Raw genomic sequence first — 21,838 nt, 5'->3', positions numbered from 1 at the left:
TACAATTTAGTTTGGTACAAACCTGTTCAAAAGGGCAAGATAGTGTGTAATTACCTTAATGGTATTCACACTACACATACAGAACAATGCCTATCATAAAATGTAGTACTGACACATTAACTCTTAAGATTTACTATAAACCTGCAGGCTTCGTAAGTAAATGTGCTTCACTGCTTTAACTGGCGCTGATTCAGTACAAACCCAGCTACATGAAAGGCATCTTTGTAAAAGCTGCTCTCGGTGCCCTTCCACCATGAATGCAGAAAAACACTACCGCTCAATAATAGGCAAGTTAGCAAAGATGTCATTCCACTGTGCCACTCTATGTGTTTGGGATAGAGACTTCTGGAAGATCAGGTCATGTGGAAACACTGGTCATATTGTGGTAAACCCAGGTCACTGGCAGACTAGCTTGGCTCTTTGTGTACTTTGGGTATGAGCTAAGGCTTTGCAAAGACACTGTTAGTGTTTCACTACCAAAGCCCTTTACTGAGTAAGCCAGACCGCCTTCGCTGTTAGTTTTGTTGCTTGTATTCAAATCAAAGGTGTTGCTTCTTTCTGCTTTATAAATTCTTTTTACTTTACAGCCCATTTTGCCATTCCATTCTTTTGAGTCCCGGTCCACTGTATGTCCACATCAATTTAAGATCAATTTGGCAAAATGCACAAGTTCCCCTTCTAGTGCCTGAAACACAGTCATTGCGGATCTTGCAAATTAGACGGTTCTGTGCCGTTCCCTTTTCATCCCCGGCCCAGACCTCTGCTGTGAACTGGTCAAGAGGATCAGGATTCCAGACAGAGCTGTGTGGGCTGGAGCTGGAGTGTCATGGGAAAAGGTTTCCTCTTCTCTTTTCTGTGTCTCTTTCTCTTTTTCTCCTCATGTCTTGTTTACCACAACTGTCTGAGCAACAATTTTGTACATGGGCTTTCCTCTGAAAAGAGTTAAACGTGGCAATCTCAGGTCAGAAGTAAGAATACCTGTATCCATTTAGGACTGTAGATCACTTATATCAACCTTCTGTAGAACCAAGAGATGACTAGTCATTCTTTGCACAGGTGACATTATATTTTTTAACAATGCCACAGAACACAGCAGAGAAAATAACAGACATTACACCGTTTGATAAAGTAAGTCAGTAAGTGATGTGGAACAGTTTGTAGCAACTTTGCTTATGTCTGGCAAGCACTGTCAAGCAATGTGATTTGTTATGAACAGTGTTCCACAACGAAGCTGTGTTGTTTAAAAGATAACTAATTTGTCTCCCCTCTAATCCAAACAGGAGTATCCAAATGTGCTGGTTGGAGTATTCATTGAGCAGCCAACTCCATTTCTTCCTGAGTTCTTCCAGCGGCTGCTGACCCTTGATTACCCCAAGGATAAACTCAACCTTTTTATCCACAACAATGTGAGTGAATGCAGCTGCAGCAGATCTCCATTATGCATGGCTCCTAATACGTGGCATCTAATCTATTAATATTGGTTCCCTGCTCAGGAGGTTTACCACGAGAAGCACATCCAGAAGTTCTGGGAAGAGAACCGGAATGTGTTCGGCAGTTTCAAAGTTGTGGGACCAGAAGAAAATTTGAGCCAAGGAGAGGCCAGAAACATGGGCATGTATGTGGACCATTTCCCGAAATCTATCATCTCTGCAAACTCTGTGGTTTGAAGGAGAAAACTGATGAAGCCACATGGTGTGTTTGGCCCCGATTCATTAGTCAGTGCCAAAAGGAAAACTGAAACCTCCAAGGCCCTGTCCACGCGTATGCAGCGATTAAAAAAAAAAGTAAAGAGATCGGCATTTTAAAATTGCCAAAAAAGGAGCTTTTGGAAAACTCCTTCTTTCGTTATTACATCTGGACAGGCAGACTTGGAGATTTTTTGGGAAACGATGACGCAGACAGACACATTTAACAGTGTGTGTAGCATCATGAATGAATTCGAACTTGTATGTGTTATCATATTGGAGCATCTTAGTCTGTGCACTGACAGATCAATGTTATATTGAGAAAGACACAAATGGATATTAATAGCACCATGATGTTTACAAGATGTTTTGCTGACAAAGAAGATTCTGTGAGGAGCAGTCACATTTTCCTGCTGCGTTCGTAGTATTATCTGTAGCTAAGCAGCTGACCAGAGTACACAATATACTTAATTAACAATGGGACACGCATGTCCAGTGTACATGACTGGCCATTAGAAATGCGTTGTCAAGCTTATCTGACCAATGCAGTGTTTCCCTACCTGTTATAATGTTCCTTCTTGGCCTCTGGGTGTTCATTTCAAACAATAAAACATGTATGCTTTAAGGATATGTACAGAATATAGTGTACCAGCTCAGCAGTTATCCATCCAGATGTTTGACAACACCTACCTTCTTGGTGAGAGGCTATAGAATGCGTTTGAAATACTACATGGGAGTTAAACAAGTGCAGTATTTCTCCCGGTTTTCTTCCGATCCGGTAAATAAGTGATAGCCTGTTGTCAGTGTGATAATTCAATCAGTGCGGCCTCATCACAGGGAGCCTATTAAGTGCCCAGCATGCCTAAAAGCACTGGTCAGGAAAGCCCTATAATGAAGAAGTCTATGGTTTATTAGTAGTCTCTAATCTTTCAAAAACATTATCACATTATCCCCTGGAAGCTTAAAGAGAGTCAGTGGATGTCTGACTCTCTGTGATTACTACCAAGTATTTCAGTGACTGTGTAATCGGGTTCAGGTTGAATAAGCGCTACTTTCTCTGCCTGTGTCTTTGTTTCATCAGGGATCTCTGCCGTAAGGATGCCACGTGCGGCTACTACTTCAGCATGGATTCAGATGTGATGCTCACCAACAGACAGACACTGAAGCTCCTCATTGAGCAGAACAGGTAATCATATGGCGACTGGAAAAGAAGCCACGCTGGAACCCATTCGACAAGCCTCCCGGGCCGGTAGCTGTTGTGATCGTTCAGCCATTGAATTTATCCCTCAAGTGGCAAAACCACAGGAACATTACAGCCGAGTGAATGAAAGTTAAAAATAAGCCGTTCTGGCTTCCTGTTTTTGCCCGGCCACATGGAAACACTGAAAGAGTCTGCTGCACTAACCCCGAAATGCCACTTTGCATTATACTAAAAAACAAACATGCAAACCCTTCTCCCTTCTGCAGCTCATGAATGAGAAGAAACGGTCTTATAAACTACATGTCATTGTGCCAGTGGCATTGCATTGTGACCTATTGGCGGCATGCAAAGCAAAAGCTCTTTCGAGGATATTTAAAGACAGCATGAGAACTCTCTGCTGGCACTGAAGTTGTGGGAGGAAAATGTCAATCTGTCTCAACCAAGAAACTTAAGCATTGGTATACAGTACTGTAGTGCATCCATATCAACCAACACTGTGATTCATGGGTTTAATTATTCCAAGTCTGTTTAGTTTATTTCATATTATAGAACAAAAAAATCCCTCTCATTTTGGTTTGGGTTTGTAAGACTAAAAGACCAGCAGTGGAAAAATCCTGTGTTACTGTAATTCATGCAAATTCCAAGAAACAGACCAGAGTCAGGGTTTAAAAAAACAAACTGCTGCAGCAAGATGTTATACTTGACTGAATCCAGTCCAGTGTGTGTTTTGTGTCTGGTCTGCTTTATGCACTTCCGTGATACGTTAGTGACTTGGCAGTGATCATATCTCACCACAGAGAGGGTGATCTCCTTGATGTAGCATGCTGGTTTCACCACTTAAAGGCTTAGTACATTAGATGGTTGGCCGTCTGTGAGATGTTGCTGAGTTTTATCTGCTATGACGGGATTACCATCTCTCCATTCTGCCTTTTGCTCCCTTACAGAAAAATAATTGGACCCCTTGTCACTCGTCATAGCAAGCTGTGGTCCAACTTCTGGGGAGCCTTGAGCCTGGATGGTTATTATGCTCGCTCTGAAGATTATGTCGACATCGTGCAGAGAAAACGCGTGTAAGTCACATGGTGCAACGAGGATGCACGCAACGACGGCTTTGCATTTTTATGGTTCGCATGCCTGTGTTGGATCCCTCAGCGTGTCCACGACCAACATAAATCTTTAATTGTTGTTCAGGAACAGTTCTCATCCATGTTGAGCCATAAACAACAAGACATGTAAAATGCCTTTATTATGACATACATCCTAGAATACACACATGAACAGCCATTAAAGCTGTAATCAACCTGAGCAGTGATTAGTGCAGGGCATCAAAGCCTGAGGCGTGAGCACAGCTGTGGTCAAATTCACTTCCTCTCTGTGAGGGGCACACTTTTTTTTTTCTTGTGTTTAAAAATAAGTTAAGATGGCGACCAGATGGTGCAAGGAAGTAAACATTAAACCACCCCAGTCCTTGTTGTTCTACTAGCAACCTATTGATAGGTCATGGTGTGCGGGCAGAGGGTTGGGATTTGGAGTTAGCATAGACCTCCGATACAAATACAGCAGTGCAAGTGGATTTGTCCATAACAAACTGGGACGGAAACCCGGGGCTAAATTTCAGGAAGAAATGCAACAAAAAAAAATAAATCCAACCCTAACCTTTTAATTCAACAGAGACGAAAAAACATCCTATTTTTCAATGTTCAAGTAAGTGAGAAAAGATTTTTTGATTCTGTCTTTTATCTGGATCCACATCAAAATGTATTGGGTCTGTTCTGGACTAAGGTCCATCCTCCATCCGAGTGTCATGGAAATCAATTTATAGATTTAATGTACTCCTGTTGACAAACCAACCAACCATCAAACGGACAACGGTGAAAACATGAACTCCTTGGCCGCGCCAATAAGGCCAAAACTGATAAATGAATTCTCCCAGATCTAAAGGTTGTACTTGGTAGCCCTAGACGTCCTCTGCAAGTTTTTTCTTTAGGGGTTAGGCTCAGGGTTTTGAGATTTGTTTATTAAGTATCTACTTAGCTTTTACAACTTTATGTACATTTAAATGGCAATAATAATAATGATCTAAAATTATCTGAAAATGCGTGTTTTTTCAAATGAAAACTGGGAGCGAGGTGCGCACCTGTTAAATCCTGCTCCTTTCTCTTGTTCGTGTCTTGTTGTTTCTAGGGGTGTGTGGAACATTCCTTACATGGCACATGTATACCTTGTCAAGGGCAGTGTCTTGAGGAATGAGCTGAAAGAGAGGAACTACTTTGTTCTGGAGAAACTAGACCCAGACATGGCTTTCTGTAGAAATTCCAGAGAAATGGTAAGAACACTTAACCTCCATCTGTAAGGATTCCTGTCTAAGTGTGTGACTTGGCGTGAAGATATTCTTGTAGTCTGCAATTTAGTTTAGACGATCCAATTCCAGTGTGTATCAGTTGCCAATATCAACGACATTCCAATTATGATCCAGAAACTGTAGTCTGATGTTTTTCTGAGTCTTAATGTATGTAATATAAAATATGTGTATACAGTATGTAATTTTTAGTACACAATCAATTTTAGTCCTGAAACACAAAGGCATCAGTTTTGGCATACATCCAAATTCAGGTATCAGAATTCCAATTTTGAATTGAAAAAAGTTGATTGGCACATCTTTAGTCTATTCTGTGAAAAATGTATGAAAACATGTCTGCGTTAGGCCATAGCAACTCTAAGAGATATTCATCCCACAAAATTCTGTAAAGGTCCAGTAGTACTAGTTTAAAAATACAGTCAATTTTAACCCTGACATAAGTCAACAGCTCAACGGAAACCAAAGACTGGCAAGTATAAGCTGTTTGAAATGTATTCGTCTGTCATCAAGGCATGAGCCTCCTCTGTTTGTGGTTGCTCTATGGTGCTTTTACGGATTTCTGCTCCACTTATATCCCATCATCCTTCACTTGCTCCTTTCTCGTTGACGTATGACCACAGATAGTGCAACCAGTTGCAGTGCCTGGCTAGCTGACAGAAGTTGTTTTGTTTGCTATGTGATTCTCTTTCCACTCGTAAACCAGTCGTGTTTTATGTTGCCCACACGTCACCTGTGCTCTGAACTAAACAACAAGCATGCTTGATCCAAACCTGGCCTACTTTTGGATTTCTTTGCCTTTTCCCCGGCATGCCATTAACCCACAAAAAACATCAGCTTCAGAGGGAACCTTGCTCCTTTTTCATGCAGGCGCATTTCCTCTCCTCCTGATTTGCTATGTTTGTGACATACATATATATATATATTTCGCCTGTCAGCCTGTCTCTGATTCTGAAACAATATTACATGTTATCCTATTTACATGATGCTTCTCCTTTATTTTAGACGAGTCACAGAGAAAAAGACTCCCCTTCTCCGGAATCATTCCATATGCTCAGGCCCCCAAAGGTTTCCATTTGTTTTGATTATTCTGCTTTCTGAAACATCCATTTCCAATGGGTTAGCACTCAAGAGCCATCCCAAGCTGTTGCTCAGCAGACACTGAATCACATGCAAAAGACTTGAACCTGATTTGACTGAGGATTTATTTGCATTGCCGAGTTAAATTCTGTAAATGTGTTGGTATTTATGTAAGGTGAAAAAGTGAAAACACTGAAATAGCATGTTTCTCCATTGGAATGTAGTATTATCAACACCACTTCAATACTGAGTTGCTGTTTATGTTGCTGCCTATATCCTTATATAAGACATCAGGATGTCTGGCAGCTCTTTGGAAATTGATGTTGACCATTTTGCTTGAGTTTAGGTTCAGAGGCAGATTTTTTTGGCTAAGCTAGAGAGAGAAAAACCTGTTTTCTGTCCTGTTTTTTTTTTTTTTTTTTTTTTTTTTTTAAATGCCTTCCAAGAGGAGATCAAGGAGGAGAAAGACGGTTTGAGAGTCAGTTCACATGCAAGTCCCCTGTCCTGATGCTTTACCCCCAAACAGCTGAAACCCTACAGAACACACACATAACCCAGCTGCTCCCTCTGAACACACTGACTGATCTCAGACTAGGCTCCAACAATATTTCTCTGTCATGTAAACCACCTGGTCTAAATCACAGCTTTCATAAGACAATTTTGTACATTTGCAATTTGGAAACCTACACCAGGAAATTGCGAAACCACCCATAATTCATCATCACTTGTCCTCCACAAAGCCTAGTCTGATAGCGAGTCCAAATCCACCCCTACACACACCCTCCCCATGCTTCACTGTAGAGGGAATATCATTCCTGGATTTGCTTTATCCCGAGCTGCCCCTTCTGTTCCTGTTCTCCCAGCCTTCTCACCTCACTGCCCCACCCTGTCCTGTTCCCAACCCACCACCATCCTGCCGCCCACCACCCATAAATAATCTGAGATTATTTATATGGCATCTTGTCTCTATCCAAGTTGAACATAACTGATTACAGTGTGTTAAAACACACTTGAATCATACTTTTTTTGTTCCATTTTTGTGCAAATGAAACTTCGAAGTAGTTTGCCACAAGGATCGGTTTGTCAGTTTTTATGCCAGTGCTAACCATTGACGAGTGTTTGAGTCATAAACAGTTGTCATAGTATAACCCAGAGTATGTACTGGAAATGTGCATGTCTTATGGTTGTGTAGATATGGATCTGCAAGGAATTGTTTATTTGAGATAGTACAGAGATTTCGACTCTAACTTTTGTGACACTGACTGAACTTTTTCCCCATTTGCTGCAGGGAGTCTTCATGTACATAACAAACCGGCACGACTTTGGGAGGCTCATTTCCACAGCCAATTATAACATTTCTCATTATAACAATGACTTGTGGCAGATATTCGAAAACCCTGTGGTAAGTCATTATGATCTCTCATTATTCTTCATTATCCCACAGAAAAAAATGCATTTTTTTCTGAATGGCTGAGATAAACAGCAGCCACCTGTAAAGGTTATTAGCCATAATGGAAGGATTGCAGGTGCGAGACGATTTTGAAATAATGACTTCAGTGTGATAAGACTCCTGACTGATAAGGCTTTGTGATTTACTGCTGGATCTGGCATGCTGGGACCCGCTATGTGGGGGATTAGCTCAGTGAGGTATGCAGGTCAGCAAATAGTCCCAAAAAAAGTCCCACTAATCTGAAATTCTTTCTCTACGCAGGACTGGAAGGAGAAGTACATCCATCCAAACTACACTCGTATTTTCACTGAGAACCACATGGAGGAGGTCTGTATTTCAGTGTGTGTTTGAGACAGTGAAAGAGAATGACATAATACTGCACAGAAAACCCAACATCTGTTTTTAACATTACTGGATATTACATTACAGCTCAAGGTGAAGGTGTGACTCAAGTCTGTTCTCAAAAGCCTGTCTGATCGTGTGTTTGTATTGCAGCCTTGTCCAGATGTGTTCTGGTTCCCAGTATTCTCAGAGAAGGCTTGTGATGAAATAGTCGGGGAGATGGAGCACTACGGATCCTGGTCTGGAGGCAGGCACGAGGTCAGTGCTGTTTCACTGAACCCAGACCTGTTAATACATTTGTGTGTTTCACAGGATTAGAAAATTATTATTTGGCTTTCGTTGTTTGACACAGCGTCCACATTTTTTGGAGAATCTGTTATTATCTTTAAAAAAAGATTTAATTAGTCAATCATTTCATCTTTCAAATGCCAAACATTTAGGGACAAATATTTATTGCAAATATTTCCTTTTCCAGTTGCTTATTTTGTCTGTACAAGCAAGACTGTTAAGAGTTAAGAGCAGCCATGCTCACGCATTCACAACACACTGCTCAAAAGCTGCTCACTCTGACTCATTTTATCTCCTGCTTTTGTTTTGTTTTTTTCTGTAATACATTGTGCCGCTACAGCAAGTTGCTGCATCATGCTGAATTCCACTTTGTTCAAGTTTGCTTCCCCAAAACAATCACAAGAAGTGGTGCATTGCTCCCACCGGTATGATGATTTCATCTGTAGTGTGTGATGTGATGGATGTAGACTGCAAACTTGCTGTTTAACAGGTGTAGTTTTACCAAGTTAACATTCTTCATTTTAGGTGAAAGCATGCTAACATTTGCTAATGCTGCTCGCATGGCTAAATATCCAAATGGATTTTGTTCAAACTGACAGAAGATAACTACTAATCATCTCTTATTTATTGGCATTTTCATTTGAAAACAAAAGACTCCCTCACACTATCCTCTACAGTTGTAGTCAGTAATATTTCTTAAGCACTTCTGGTAAACAGACCTAACAAGTTCTGTGTAACAAAAAGCCTAGCAGAACACACAAGTATCATATATAGCAAGTACCATATATTACCCCATTACTGGATCACTGGCCTACAATTGAGATCCTTTATATTTATATAAAAAAATATATATTTCATATAAAGCTCCAAAAAGCAAAGTCGTAATACAGAAAAGCAACCACACCATGGTTTTGTCGACTCATGGTCTTCTACGCATCTGTCAATCTACAAGTGTGCAAAAATATAGCTGTTTTTTGGCATTTTCTTTTGATAAATTACCTTGAAGTTACTTCTTCTTACTGTTGCCTTTTCTCTCTCTCTCAATAGACCAATTATTTTAGCACTAAATAAGACCCCCAAAAGTTTGTGACATTAAGTTGGCATCATTTCCAGCAAGGGTTGCGCACAGTCAGCACAGTCGGAGGCATGAGGGCTCATTTTCTAACCTTCTGAAGAAGCCATTTACTGTAATTTATTCAGTATCCATAAAACAAGAACTTTCACAACTTTTAATTTGCCAGAGTCAGATAACTATCATAAAAGATGGAGCCTTCAGTGTTTAATTGTAGACGTGTGTATTTTTTTAGTTTTGTGTGTGCAATTAATTAAACACAGTCACTGAAAGACATGAGTTTAAGAGTAATCCCTCGTAAACTTTATTGTAACAGCCAAGTCTTTGTTGTCTTTGACGAGCTGTTACTTTCAAGTACCTTTCACACCCGTTTGTGGGGGGTCGAATGTTAGTCAGATGGAGGTAGAAGGAAGTGAACTATTCTTCTGAGGTTGAATTCCTTATTTTGAAATTTGTTCAGACACGGACAATCTCACACTCACACACAAAGCACATGACGGCAGTTCTGCACACACACTTAATTTTATGACCATCCTCTCCAGGTCCGTCGTTTAAATACAACCAAAGAAATGGTTATGATGTTGTGTTTTAGGTTCATGGCGTCTAATTCATGTGGCCTGTTTTATGTAGTTTGAAATTGGTAATTTACATGATGAAAAGTTTGCCTGGAAGACTCAATGTGCATGGATACTCTGACTAACTGCGTTCGGGAAAAGGCTGAAGCTGGATGGGTCATTAAGCCTCACACAAGCAGAGAACAGTACAGCCTGCGGTTTTAAAGACACAGACACACACACGTACATGAAGACACATCATCATTATCATCATCATCATCATCGTCACCAAACACTGTGGTCAGACAAGGATGTTGGGTAATTTGTTCCGTCGTTAATAACCCTGGAGTATGCTTTATTTTCTCTCCTTTTTTCCCTCAGGACAAGAGGATCGCCGGGGGCTATGAGACTGTGCCGACAGACGACATTCATATGAAGCAAATCGGCTTCGACAAAGAGTGGCTACACTTCATCAGAGAGTTCATATCACCCGTCACGCTAAAAGTTTTCTCTGGCTACTACACCAAGGTAAGCGTGACCTAATGGAGCTACCTCTATTTGCCCAGAAACTGAAACTCAAGAAATCGTTCGTAGGGCCTGTTGTCACATGAACAGCATGAGACATTCTTTGGTGAAATGTGAGATTGAGAGATTTTCCATCAGTTGATACACCCAGAGATATACAGACTGTCAGCTAACTTGATGTATTTCTGCGCTTTCATCACAGGGTTATGCTGTAATGAACTTCGTGGTAAAATACACGCCTGAGAGACAAGCGTACCTGAGGCCCCATCATGATTCCTCCACCTTCACCATCAACATCGCCCTCAATAACAAAGACAGAGACTTTCAGGTGAGGGATCTGAATCAAAAGAACTGAGTCATGATGATGTTAGAGTGGAAACTCTGACTGAATTCTTATTTCACAATTGTTGTATTCAAGTTTTTAAAAGCTTAACCATTTGTTCCTTCCTTACATTCATTAGGGCGGAGGTTGCCGTTTCCATCGGTACAACTGTTCCATAAGCTCACCGAGGAAAGGCTGGAGCTTCATGCATCCAGGACGACTTACTCACCTCCATGAAGGCCTGCCCACCACCAATGGCACCCGCTACATTGCAGTCTCCTTCATTGACCCTTGAATTCTCTGATTATGCTGTAAATTAGTTATGATGTCGCTTTGCTTTTTTCTGTCACGTTTGTTTTGTTTTGTCTGTTGTCGCGTTATGCCCCAGATGCTGTGGGGATGCAATTCTACTTCAAAGCAACTGCTTTAAAAGAATACATGACTGAATCTCTGTCAAACAGAGCGTAGAGTGCAAAGGAAAGTGGCAAAAGTCATTCACGGTGTAGGTATGCGAATTAGAAAGAAGCAAATGCTAGCAGGGTACACAATCGTGTCACACTCCTATTTCCATTAAAACCATTTATTTTACATTCAAAATCAGGAATTGTTGGTACTGTAGCTTGTCATGATTTTTACAATACTGATTCAACACTGTCGTGGTAACCGTTGGGGTTGGGCCGATGGACTATGCCATCGTCTACTAGTCTCTGGCCCTTAAAAGGCTCCTCACCAGAGAGCACAATTCAGAGGCATGTTCCCTCAGACTTGCCGTAGAGTAAGAGTTGTTGTTGTTTGTGATATGTGGCGAAAGGAAATGACAAGAAGCATGTTACTGCTCAGTGCGCTGACGTTACTTCTCCTTGTCCTGTATATGATTTTCTTATTAAACCAGCTCAATTAGGTGAACCCAAGAGAGAAATATTTCTTAGCTAAGCTTCCTTGTCTAGTCGGCCAATGTTGTTTTATGCATATAAGGCGCATGTGATGCGGAGACGAGGCACAGGGATATATGTCGGTGGTAATGGGAGATAGTTTCCTCGGCAGGGTGAGACAGTTAGAGATTCATGTCAGAGCAACGGTGCGAAACAGCGGTGACTATAGTGGTGAGCTAATATCTGACTGTTGCCTTATAACAACACTGAGGGGACACGCTACCGCAGATCCATGAAAAACAATGTAATCATCCATCAGGATGGTTCAGCATAGAAACTGTCATATGCCAATTCGGCAGACATCGCCCAACCCTAGTAACCATTATAAATACGCACTGGCAGCTTTGATAGCAGTTCAGATGGCTGTTGTGTATCCATAGCCGCATTTCCAGGGACTCTGGACCTTTGGAGTAAGTCATTGTGTTTCCACCACAGGGACCAGGCTGTAGATTTAGACATTATTTTACCCTTCAAAAAGCCCCTACTCAGGGGGCTTACTTTCCAACAGTACAGACATTTTGGGGTGGGACATGCAGTGCTGAATATTTCTGATTAAAAAATCTTTATATGCAAACCAGTTTAGTATTCGTACATTGGACTTTGGCACATCAACATGGAGTTTTGCAAGAGAGCATTCGACAGATGGACCAATGACGATGATAGTTGTTGCAAGCTTCAATGACGTGTAAAAACAGCTGTCACTTTTTCTTACATTGGCTGACTAGTTTTGCTGAATCTTTGTGGTCCTTGGACCACAGTGGAAATGCAGACAATAACGGGGTGAATGAAACTTGTAGTTCCTTTAAAAAGTAGCACCTGGGACTAAAAGTTCTGGGTACTCTGGGTGGAAATGCAGCTTATTTGTATTTCAGGTAAAATGTCACTGAACGCATTTATACTGTAAAAGTTTGTCATTTACTTAGAAAATGACGACAGGTGCTGATGCAGCAATTAATGTTTCTGCAGTGGCGGTGTAGGTTTTCTACCCCGACACGGCTCAGATTCTATTTGTGATTTCAATTAAAATAAAGTTTGATATGTGCCCAGTGAAAAATAAATCTCAGTACGGAATTGTGCACACCAGAAAAAACAAGACAGCAGAATTCAATATGAATTCTGTTTGAATGAAGTTCAATGTTCTGTTTGACTTGAAAGATTTGTCATCCTTCTTTCATCGAAAATTGTTAAGAATCATTTGTTTTCCTGAAAACATTTCTGCAATTGTTTTTTTTTTTGTTTGTTTTCCTGAGAGATGTTTGTGAATGGATTTTGAAACAAAAAATAAAGTTGTTTAACTTATTGTCAAAAAATAATAAAAGCCTTTATCAAGTTTTTTTTTTTAATGTTTTTTCATTATTGCATTAAAACACGCAAAAGTCCCTGAAAGTCATTTTTCTGAAAACTCAGAATATAGAAACTGATTCTTCTGGCAGAAACAAAGCAAAGTCTGGATGTGATCAATCAACACTGCAGACAGCCTTCCATTGTGCAATCACTATATCACTTCATCTTATATATTTCACAAGCTGTTCTCCACTGAACTCGGCACATGTAGAAACACTCAGGCGGGTTTGGCCTGGAGTAGTGCTCTGCTGCAGGGACCTGCTCTGGAGTGTTTGGGGTGTGGCGTGATGATGTACACCAGGGCAAGTGTAGTTCAGTTTACTTTAGGGGCCGAGTGTAAACATGTGCATGTAACCTTTCGAAAGTTGTACAGATGGGGGTCGCAAGACTGATGACAACCTGGGAAGGAAAGTGTGGAGGGTGAGGTCTTTTATTTATATCTCACTACCCTTTTTAATCAGCCAGACGGGTTGAGCAACCGTTGAGTCCTGGAAACAGATAAACGAGAGAACTCAAGAGAGCAGTTACAAGCCAGTAAGTGTGTACCGTCTGGAAACAAAATACAATCTCTAGCTTAGATCAGTGCTTCACTCATGAAACACCACCCAAGATCTCACCTTGCTATCAAATCTCATTACTTTCTAGCACCCACAGCCCCTGGAGACTCGCCTCCAACCCCTGAGGCCCATGTTTTCCCCCTGCAGGGTTGACTCCCTGACTAGGCGCACGTCTCTGCTCTCTGTGAAGCCCTCGATGAAGGCTGAATGTCTGAGTAGCTGCTAGGAAGCAGAGGGGAGAAGGGAGAGAGAGAGAGAGAGAGAGGAGATTTAGGTCAGCATGGGGGAAAGGCTCCCTCGTGCTGAAAGAGCCCTTTGTGGCCATCATTTCCCCTGGTCTGCCCTGTGCTCAGACCCTCTGAAAGGTGACATTGATCCCGGCCAGGCGTGCAGGAAGACCTGCATACCTACTAAACTAGCACGTTCTCACAGGAATGGCTTTATCAAAAGGCAGAAATGGAGGAAAATGTTTTAAGCCTAATGTTTTTTTTTTCTCGAGTCAGACGGAGAATTAAACAGAGTGGGTCTTTGAAATGCAAAACCACGTTGTTTTAGATCCTTTTACACCTTTGAATTATAAGAACATTCAACTCCAGAGTGCATGTTTTTACAGTCAAAGCTGCTCACACCAGGAGGGAGAAACTCCCTGTTTATATACTCATGCTTAGGGTCAATGGGAAACGCTATCCCATACCAAAGTAAATTCAAGTGTGCCACTAACTGCAGGGTGCCCAGTGATATATAGTGATTTAGCCATTACTGTGGCATTTACTTTGGTCCTGACTAAACGCAGGATTTAAATTAAGTGTTTGTAACGGTGGGAGAATGCAAGTGCCTGAGGCCAGTCAGTGTGCGGCCATATCTGGTGTGTCGTTTGCTTTCTTAGATACAGTCTAAGAAGCTGGAAAACATGAGGCACTGTCCAGGTTAAACAACATATGATGTCACAATACCACAAGCCTGTTCATTCATAGTGAAGACATAAATGGATCGACCTCACAAATATATGGTTTCAGTTAACTCTATTCAATTTCCTCTATTTTTATGTTAATTTCCTTTATTTTCCTTTCAATTTTGGTAGTTTGGGTTTAAGGTTCAGTTGTTTCCTGTTTTATTTTGTAGATTATGTCTTAGTGTCATATTTGAATTTACACTTCCTGGCTTTGTCAGTTTCCCGTCATTTTTGTGCTTACACTTGGTTCGTCTGTGTTCGTCTTCTCTTTTTTCCTTTACCTGCGTCCTCATGTTATTCCGGTTTTGTGCTTAGTTAAGTGTGCTTGCTCGTGGATTATTCCTGTTTTTGTTGCCAGCTTTTCTTGATCACCTTCTGTTTTGTGAATGAAATATTTATTAAATAAAGATCTGTTTTTTTTTTTTTTATAACTACCTGCTTTGGTGTCTTGCAATTTGGTTCTTGTTTTTTTAAAGGTAGAACAGGAGACACCACACTCAAATATCCTGTTGACTGACCTTAGAAAGTAATTCACGGAGACTGCTGATCCTAAGCAGAGGGTATTTGAAGACCTGGGAATGAGACTTTACAGTCAGCTACCTTTCTCAGAATTGCTTACTCAACCTTTAATCTAATTGTTAATTGTGCTAATAACAAATTATTTCACCTGAGAGATTTAAACATGTTGGTCTGGATAACGGAAACACTGCCGCAACTTGTTGATCCAAAAAGTTGATACAGTGAGTGTGTATGTGCGTCCTGTGTGTGATATACAATGTACCGCATGGTAAACTCACTGTAAACTTCTCAAATGAACTTTTAAGGAGAGGGCGGAGGGGTGGGGGGGGTTGTCCGAGTTCAGGCTCAGTGCAATTGTGAGTCAGAGATTAGTGGAAAAGTACTGGGACAGAACTGAATACAGTGGGGAAATGTTCAATACAGCTGGACACAGATGCAATTGAGTGTGTGTGTGTGTGTGTATTAGTGGGTGGGGGAAGGGGGTTCATTTGTATTCATCATGTTTTATTAAGTTTTACATTTCATAAAAATGGGACTTCAGGGAACAAAGCATCCTGGGGAACTCTCTGTTTGTGTGTGTGTGTGTGTGAGAGAGAGAGAGAGAGAGAAAAATACATTTAATACAGGAATGTTTGAAAGCTTGAAACAAGACCCCCTTCTGTGTAATTTGCCACTTGGCAGTGTGAGACCTCTGCCGAGCGTCTTCATTTTTAACATTCCCTGAAAAATGCGGATGATGAAGATCGAGGCATTTTTTTGAGACTTGTTCATTAAAGAGGGCCAGCGTGAAACTAAAGGAAAGCCGGGAATTCAATAAAGACGCATTAAAAAAGGTGTTTTATAGGAAGCTACTCCACTGTTACAGCCTCATAAAGATAAACTTTTCTTTACCCTCCTAATCTCGCATATTTTCAACTTTTCTGTAAAGACAAAGTACAAATCCGTTCTGATTGCAGACACCTTCATCCTCATTTAACCAAGCTTTTTGTAAATTTGCAGCTTAATTAAAACTTATACTTCCACCATCATATGGGGAGCTGAAGTGCTTTACCATCTGAAGAAAGGGGGGCCTGTACTTCTTACATTTAACAACTTAAAACCACTGACTCTGGCAGCAGTAGCAGCTCTAGCACGTTGTAAAAGCTTTTTTTTTTTTTTTTTTAAAGTAAACTTTATTAGGTTCTTTAAAAATTCCCATGTGCATGTACGAATGCAAAGTCCCAGTTCATTTGTGACTCTTCTCTGATTACACAGTATGCGATACAAAGCCCAGTTCAGGCGTTTCGGGTAGAACGTGATCTAGTGAACGTGATCCGCATTCAACCATAACACTACTTATTATTACGAGCCTGCCATCACGCCTATCTCCCAGGTAAGTAATCAAATACGTCCACAGTCCACAATACCAATTACAGCTGATTGTATGCTTTGTATGCCACTATCAGCGCACTCCCTTTTTACCAGCCCAGACTGTTTACCATCTCAGAGTAAACTGGGTGCAAGTGCCATTTAGCCAAATTACACAGCAACACTCTGTAAAAACAATCAGCAGGCCCCACACTCCCAGACAGATATTGATTTATGGAAAAGACAAAAAGCACAGTGGAAGACGGGTGGAGGATGGGGTGTCGTCAAAAAAAAAAAAAAAAAGCCACAGGAGCTCCGTTTATAGCAAGCAAAGAAAAATATAAGTCACACAAAGTGCCTTTTATGACCTATTTTGGGGTTCTTCTGAATGATCCTTCAGTGTGTTTAGTCTGCTTTTGCTCCTTCATCCAGTGCTTTTCAAGTTGAAGCGATGATGAAAGAATGGGAGCGTAGAGCACTCTGGTGTCAGGGTGGGTGTGTGTTTGTGTGTGTGTGTGTGTGTGTGTGTGTGTGTGTGTGTGCGCCCCGGTGTACGTGGAGGCTACGTGTCTTAGGTCAACATGGGTACAGAGGGAGGAGTAACAGGAGGCTGGTGTTCAGACCCCCAGAGCCCCCGTGTGGGTACAGACTGCTTGTGCCTTTTCTCTAAGGTGGACATCAATTCAAACGTGGTTGCCACGGTGAGGTGAGGAGGCCGGATGCAAGGTCACGATCAGAAGAGGTTCAGCTCACCAGACACATCACAACGGCTCAGTCATCCCTTATTCGTGACGACTGCAGCAACAGTGATGCAAATTCTTTGCTGTTTGCACATGGCACTGCGGATCACTTCAGCATCCACGACAGAAACAATAAAACAAGGTAACACGTTATCACTTCGCAGGATCTTGTCGCACTGCCTGTTCCTATATAGTTGCATTTGAGGAGCTATGTACGCATACATGCACGTATATACAGCACAAGCTTCTAACAGAGCCTCACAGATAGCGACAGATGCTTTATCTGCATCAAGGACATCAGTGGGGACAGTCTTCATTCTTAAGAAATAGGAAAATCTGATCTTGGAAAAGGAGCAGAGACAAGATGCAATGTCTGCTTCTTTGTTTTAGGCTGGCAGCAAAATAGCCCAGATGTCAGCCAGTGATACTTGCGGCGATGTTTGTTGATGTCTGTTGGAAAACTTCGTCCCTGTTTGTTTGTGTGCACTCAATTTCCTTGTTACTTTCAGCAGTGTTAGTTTGTGATTTTTGGCACAGTGCTGGAGATGGCCACCCACACTTGACGCATAAAGAGAATCTGGTGTCCCGGGAGCAGCAGGATTACACAGAAAGTGATTCCAGCGAAACATTAACAGTGGAAGTTAAGTTTTCGTTCATTGCTCAGGAAATCATGCATTGATCTTGTGGAAACTAGGCGTGATCAAGTGGGTGATATTTATAAATTGGCACAATTTGATGCAAATTTCAGATCTGGTGAGTTCAAATAATGCTTAAGATGTCATATGTGGTTTAATCCAATATACTGCATCACTCTAAATTTTTAAAGGAGACCACTGGGTATATCAAGAATAACATATTGGTTATGAAGGTTATGGATGTATTTTATTCAACAAAGCTCACCAACTTGTTCAATCTCTTAAATCCCAGACTCCATTGTTTTATTTTCCCTCAGTATTTTTTTGATTTTCTACTTTCTTTATCGTAATAGGAAAGAAAAATCCCAACCAGCCTCACCTCAGCAACCTAGAAGAAAAACTTTCGGGTGAGTGATGCAGCCTTTCTGCTTTGTCTGTCTAGTTGTCTAGTTGAGGAGTACTGAAGATTAATGATATAAAAAGAATTTCAAAAAAAGAAAGAATCATACCATTGCAATTTGTAATTTAAAACAGATTTTTGAGGCGATGCCAAAGTTGTTGCCTATCCTGCCAGACATGTGAAGTACAGTCTACAAACACTGTTATGTCAGTAATACCAGAGAGGGACAACCTAAGGGAAAAACCAAAAAAAAATGACTTAGTGCTTCCTTAAAAACATCAAATATGCTCTTAGCATAACTGTGGTTTCCAACAACACCCGGCAACCATCTATCAAAACCTGCAATAAAAAGACCAAGTTAAATATCTCACTAATCTCAATGTGACAAGGCATAATCAAGGCTCATCCATGATCATATAATGAATCCACCACATTCTTTTTTTCAGGTGTCTAAGTCTATATTTATGTCACTTCTAAATCTTTTTTAGTTTTTTTTTTTTTTTGCTTTAACTTTTTTTTAAGGAAGCTTTACTCACTGAGAGAGAGAGAAAGAACTTGGTTCTAGCAGTGTTCGTGACAGGAGAGCATTCCCACCATAGCTCTTGACCTCATGCCATAGAACGCTCTCTCCCAGACCCCGTCTATCCAATGGTATGACATAATTGTACGTTCCCAGTTGTGTGGCTCTTGTTGGATTTGTATTTAGCACTTCTTCTTCAAGTCCTACCAGATACTGAAGACGAGGAATCCCTCCGGAGGGGTGTGTTTGTTTTCAGCCATCCATGTGAACCTGTTGCCCTCCGATGAGCCAGAAGCAATACAGCAGCAGACTGGCAATCTGGTGACCACAGCACATCAAGACAAAACCAGTGGTGATCCACCCTAATCCGTTTAATTGGCTCTCTGGCTCCAACTTGAAAGACCAACCGCAAGTCAGGGAGTTTTTTTTTTTTTCCTTGGATACCTCTGGTGCGTGTACAAAAGAAGTCTTCCACACTGGACCTTGTGGCCTGCAGCTCAGTGTTGTGGCATTCTGCCTCCGTCTGGGCACTCTGCCATAACCCTCTTTTTGTTTTGACTTTCACAAGTTTACGTAGAGGGATAATTTATGATCTAGGTCAAGTGTAACTAGCCATGCAATGCTTCAATATCAGCTTTCATGAGGGGGATTTGCTTAAAAAAGGCACACACCATGCATACAAAATAGTGTGTGAGTGAATGAGTTTCCGTAAGACAATTAAAACATTTTTTTTTCCTGTTTTGTCCTAGAACCTAAAATAATATGCAGAAAAAGCAAAAAAGATGCTGGCAACCACAATGTGGTTTCAGGGTTTTACCACAAAATGTTGAAGAAAGGGCTGAAACCTGATCATACTGGCATTGTAGTTAAAGTGTAATCACACTCACTAGATAAATAAATGAAGTCGACTAGAAGTCTACAGCCAGGCTAGTGGCTCTGTGACGCTGTATTGAGCTAAATGCAAACTCGAGCTTGCTATGGAAGATTTTCACCTCAAGATACAATGTGTCAGAATACTGTAATATGTTTGAATCTCTTACAATGAGCACAACTTCAGGACAAATTTTGATGACTTGTGTACTTATACTATCCCAAACGTTTCCAACAATGATCAAACCTAGAGAAAAGTTTCCTTAGTGTAACGGTACAACAGTGTCTTTTTTGTTTGCCTGTTGCTACTCCAAGGATGCGGAAATTATCTGAAAACATCTGACAGCTGAGGTACCTGCTGCAGTCAGGTTGATAAATAGGAATGAAGATAAATCCGCTCTTTAGTCCTAAAAGTAAAAAGTGAACAGCTCCACATCAGAGCAGAATCGAATGGGACCCCAGATGTTTGTTTCTCCAGAAAGGCCCCTAGAGGCAGAAGTTGCATATTGTATGTTTTAAGCCACAAATGTCAACCTTGTGGTGGTGCAAGAAAAAAAGTATGAGCATCATTAAAGTCCCCTGGAAACCATGACTATCAGTATAAAAATGTTGGGCCAGCCCATCCAATAGATGTTAAGACATTTCACTGGATTAGGAAAGAAATTTTTATTTTTATTTTTTTTTTATTTTATTTTTATAACTTTTTATTTGGTATCAGTAGCAGGTCAAAGTCATTTAATCTGGACCAAACTGGTGGACCACGACTGCTGCTGCCAGGCATGGCTTAAAATCATGGAAATTGAAGTTATGTAAAGTTTGGAAACACAACCAAGAGGATATTGGATCTCTATGATTCACTTTAAAATACTGGTCCCTTCCCCACAATCTATGAGCAGGCCATTATCAAACCCAGAAAATACTGTTTGATCGAACTCTTGTCCTCCACTCAGAGCTCAGCTCATAGAATAGAAGAATGCCTTTATTGTCATTGCACAGTGTACAATCCATCGTCTTCAGGGTCCCCCAGAGCAGACTGAACCTTTGGACATAATCAATCCTGCCCATTTCCATTAAGGTCCTGAACAATAACAGGTAATGTATGATGTTGTGCAATATCACCACTGTTAGATTGAGTTTATTTGAGTCTGCACACTATTACATGGAAGTTACGTGTTTCAGATGTGTTGTTGTCTTTTCTAGTACCATGCAATATGCATGTTTATGTCTTCAGTGAAACTACAGGATGAAGCTGGGTTGCAAATTCAAGCATATCTAATAAAAGAAGATCATTTAAGCTTTGAAAGAAGATCACAGTCTTAAAGTCCTTACATTGCCCAACCCCAAACTATGCATGACTGTCTGATAGCTTTTATTTTGTTTTTGTGAGAAAGAATGGCACCGATTAACAAGCTACTTCAAGCCCAAAGTGGTGGGCTGGCAGCCATTGCTATTCTCAGTGTGGCTAAAAAGACAAAAACCCCATTCTGGACTTGCAGAGGAGAATGAGTCATTTTTAGTGGGTGCATTTTGTCTTTTCCATTTTACCAGTTTCTGAAATCTTCCAAAAAAAGAAAGTTCTGCATGGTAAGAGGTAATAAACAACAAGAACCAAGTCTACTGTATCTTCGTACATTTTGCAAACATCATATTAAAATGAGGTAAACCTTGCAACTGAGCTAAAAATGTGATTGTGAGTTTGCCAGGTCTGCCGAGTTTTCATGAACAGATGCAGTACTGCTTGCAATATCTGTTCCAACCATCTGCTCCATCAGAATCTCAAAACTGGAGTCAAAGGCGGTGTCTCAACTCCCTCAGAATCAGAACTTGACTTTGTTGTCAATGTAAGTTACGTCATACTATATGCTATATCTGTTGGGTGCCTCTCCATCTAATATTAGGGTTGGTCTGATACAATTACAGAGTAAACTGCATTTAGCAGAGGGTCCAGTCCGTATGATGGCAGAGTGAATTTAATCTTTGAAGGTCAGGGTTTGGTTGAGAAACAAGTGCTGAGCACATTGCTAGAGTCAAGTGGTGGTCATTATGGAGGACACATGGGAGCCGCCACCACCACCCCCGCACCCTCACCCTCACCGCCCTTCTTCCTTCCACACACACACATACACATAAACACAGAGGTTAGAAAC

General features: G+C 41.0%; 1 protein-coding gene and 1 long non-coding RNA gene across 6 annotated transcripts in view; one reads left to right on the top strand and one right to left on the bottom strand.

The window, feature by feature from the left end:
- The window catches only part of plod2 (procollagen-lysine, 2-oxoglutarate 5-dioxygenase 2), a 37,810-nt gene extending 24,688 nt beyond the window's left edge, over positions 1-13,122 (top strand). Inside the window, exons 9-20 of one of the 2 annotated variants that reach the window (XM_037078468.1) lie at positions 1,281-1,406; positions 1,494-1,615; positions 2,767-2,871; positions 3,831-3,956; positions 5,071-5,212; positions 6,248-6,310; positions 7,611-7,724; positions 8,034-8,099; positions 8,268-8,372; positions 10,410-10,556; positions 10,756-10,881; positions 11,015-13,122. In XM_037078468.1, coding sequence (XP_036934363.1) covers positions 1,281-1,406; positions 1,494-1,615; positions 2,767-2,871; positions 3,831-3,956; positions 5,071-5,212; positions 6,248-6,310; positions 7,611-7,724; positions 8,034-8,099; positions 8,268-8,372; positions 10,410-10,556; positions 10,756-10,881; positions 11,015-11,170 — 1,398 coding nt within the window. In that variant the 3' untranslated portion in view covers positions 11,171-13,122. The remainder of the gene's footprint in view (positions 1-1,280; positions 1,407-1,493; positions 1,616-2,766; positions 2,872-3,830; positions 3,957-5,070; positions 5,213-6,247; positions 6,311-7,610; positions 7,725-8,033; positions 8,100-8,267; positions 8,373-10,409; positions 10,557-10,755; positions 10,882-11,014) is intronic. The other variant, XM_037078469.1, reaches the window with a different exon arrangement.
- Positions 1-21,838, bottom strand: part of LOC119008330 — a 270,887-nt gene that overhangs the window by 112,235 nt on the left and 136,814 nt on the right. Inside the window, exons 4-5 of one of the 4 annotated variants that reach the window (XR_005071394.1) lie at positions 19,029-19,139; positions 18,219-18,532 (exon numbers count right to left, since the gene is read on the bottom strand). The exons of the other annotated variants lie outside the window; for them this stretch is intronic. This is a non-coding gene — a long non-coding RNA (uncharacterized LOC119008330). Of the gene's footprint in view, positions 1-18,218; positions 18,533-19,028; positions 19,140-21,838 lie in introns of those variants that run through there. 4 annotated transcript variants of the gene reach the window in all.

Source organism: Acanthopagrus latus, chromosome 19 (assembly GCF_904848185.1).
Source record: "Acanthopagrus latus isolate v.2019 chromosome 19, fAcaLat1.1, whole genome shotgun sequence".
Classification (NCBI taxonomy): Eukaryota; Metazoa; Chordata; class Actinopteri; order Spariformes; family Sparidae; genus Acanthopagrus; species Acanthopagrus latus.
The sequence above is the reverse complement of the archived record's forward strand: the minus strand, read 5'-3'. Positions and strand labels throughout refer to the sequence as shown.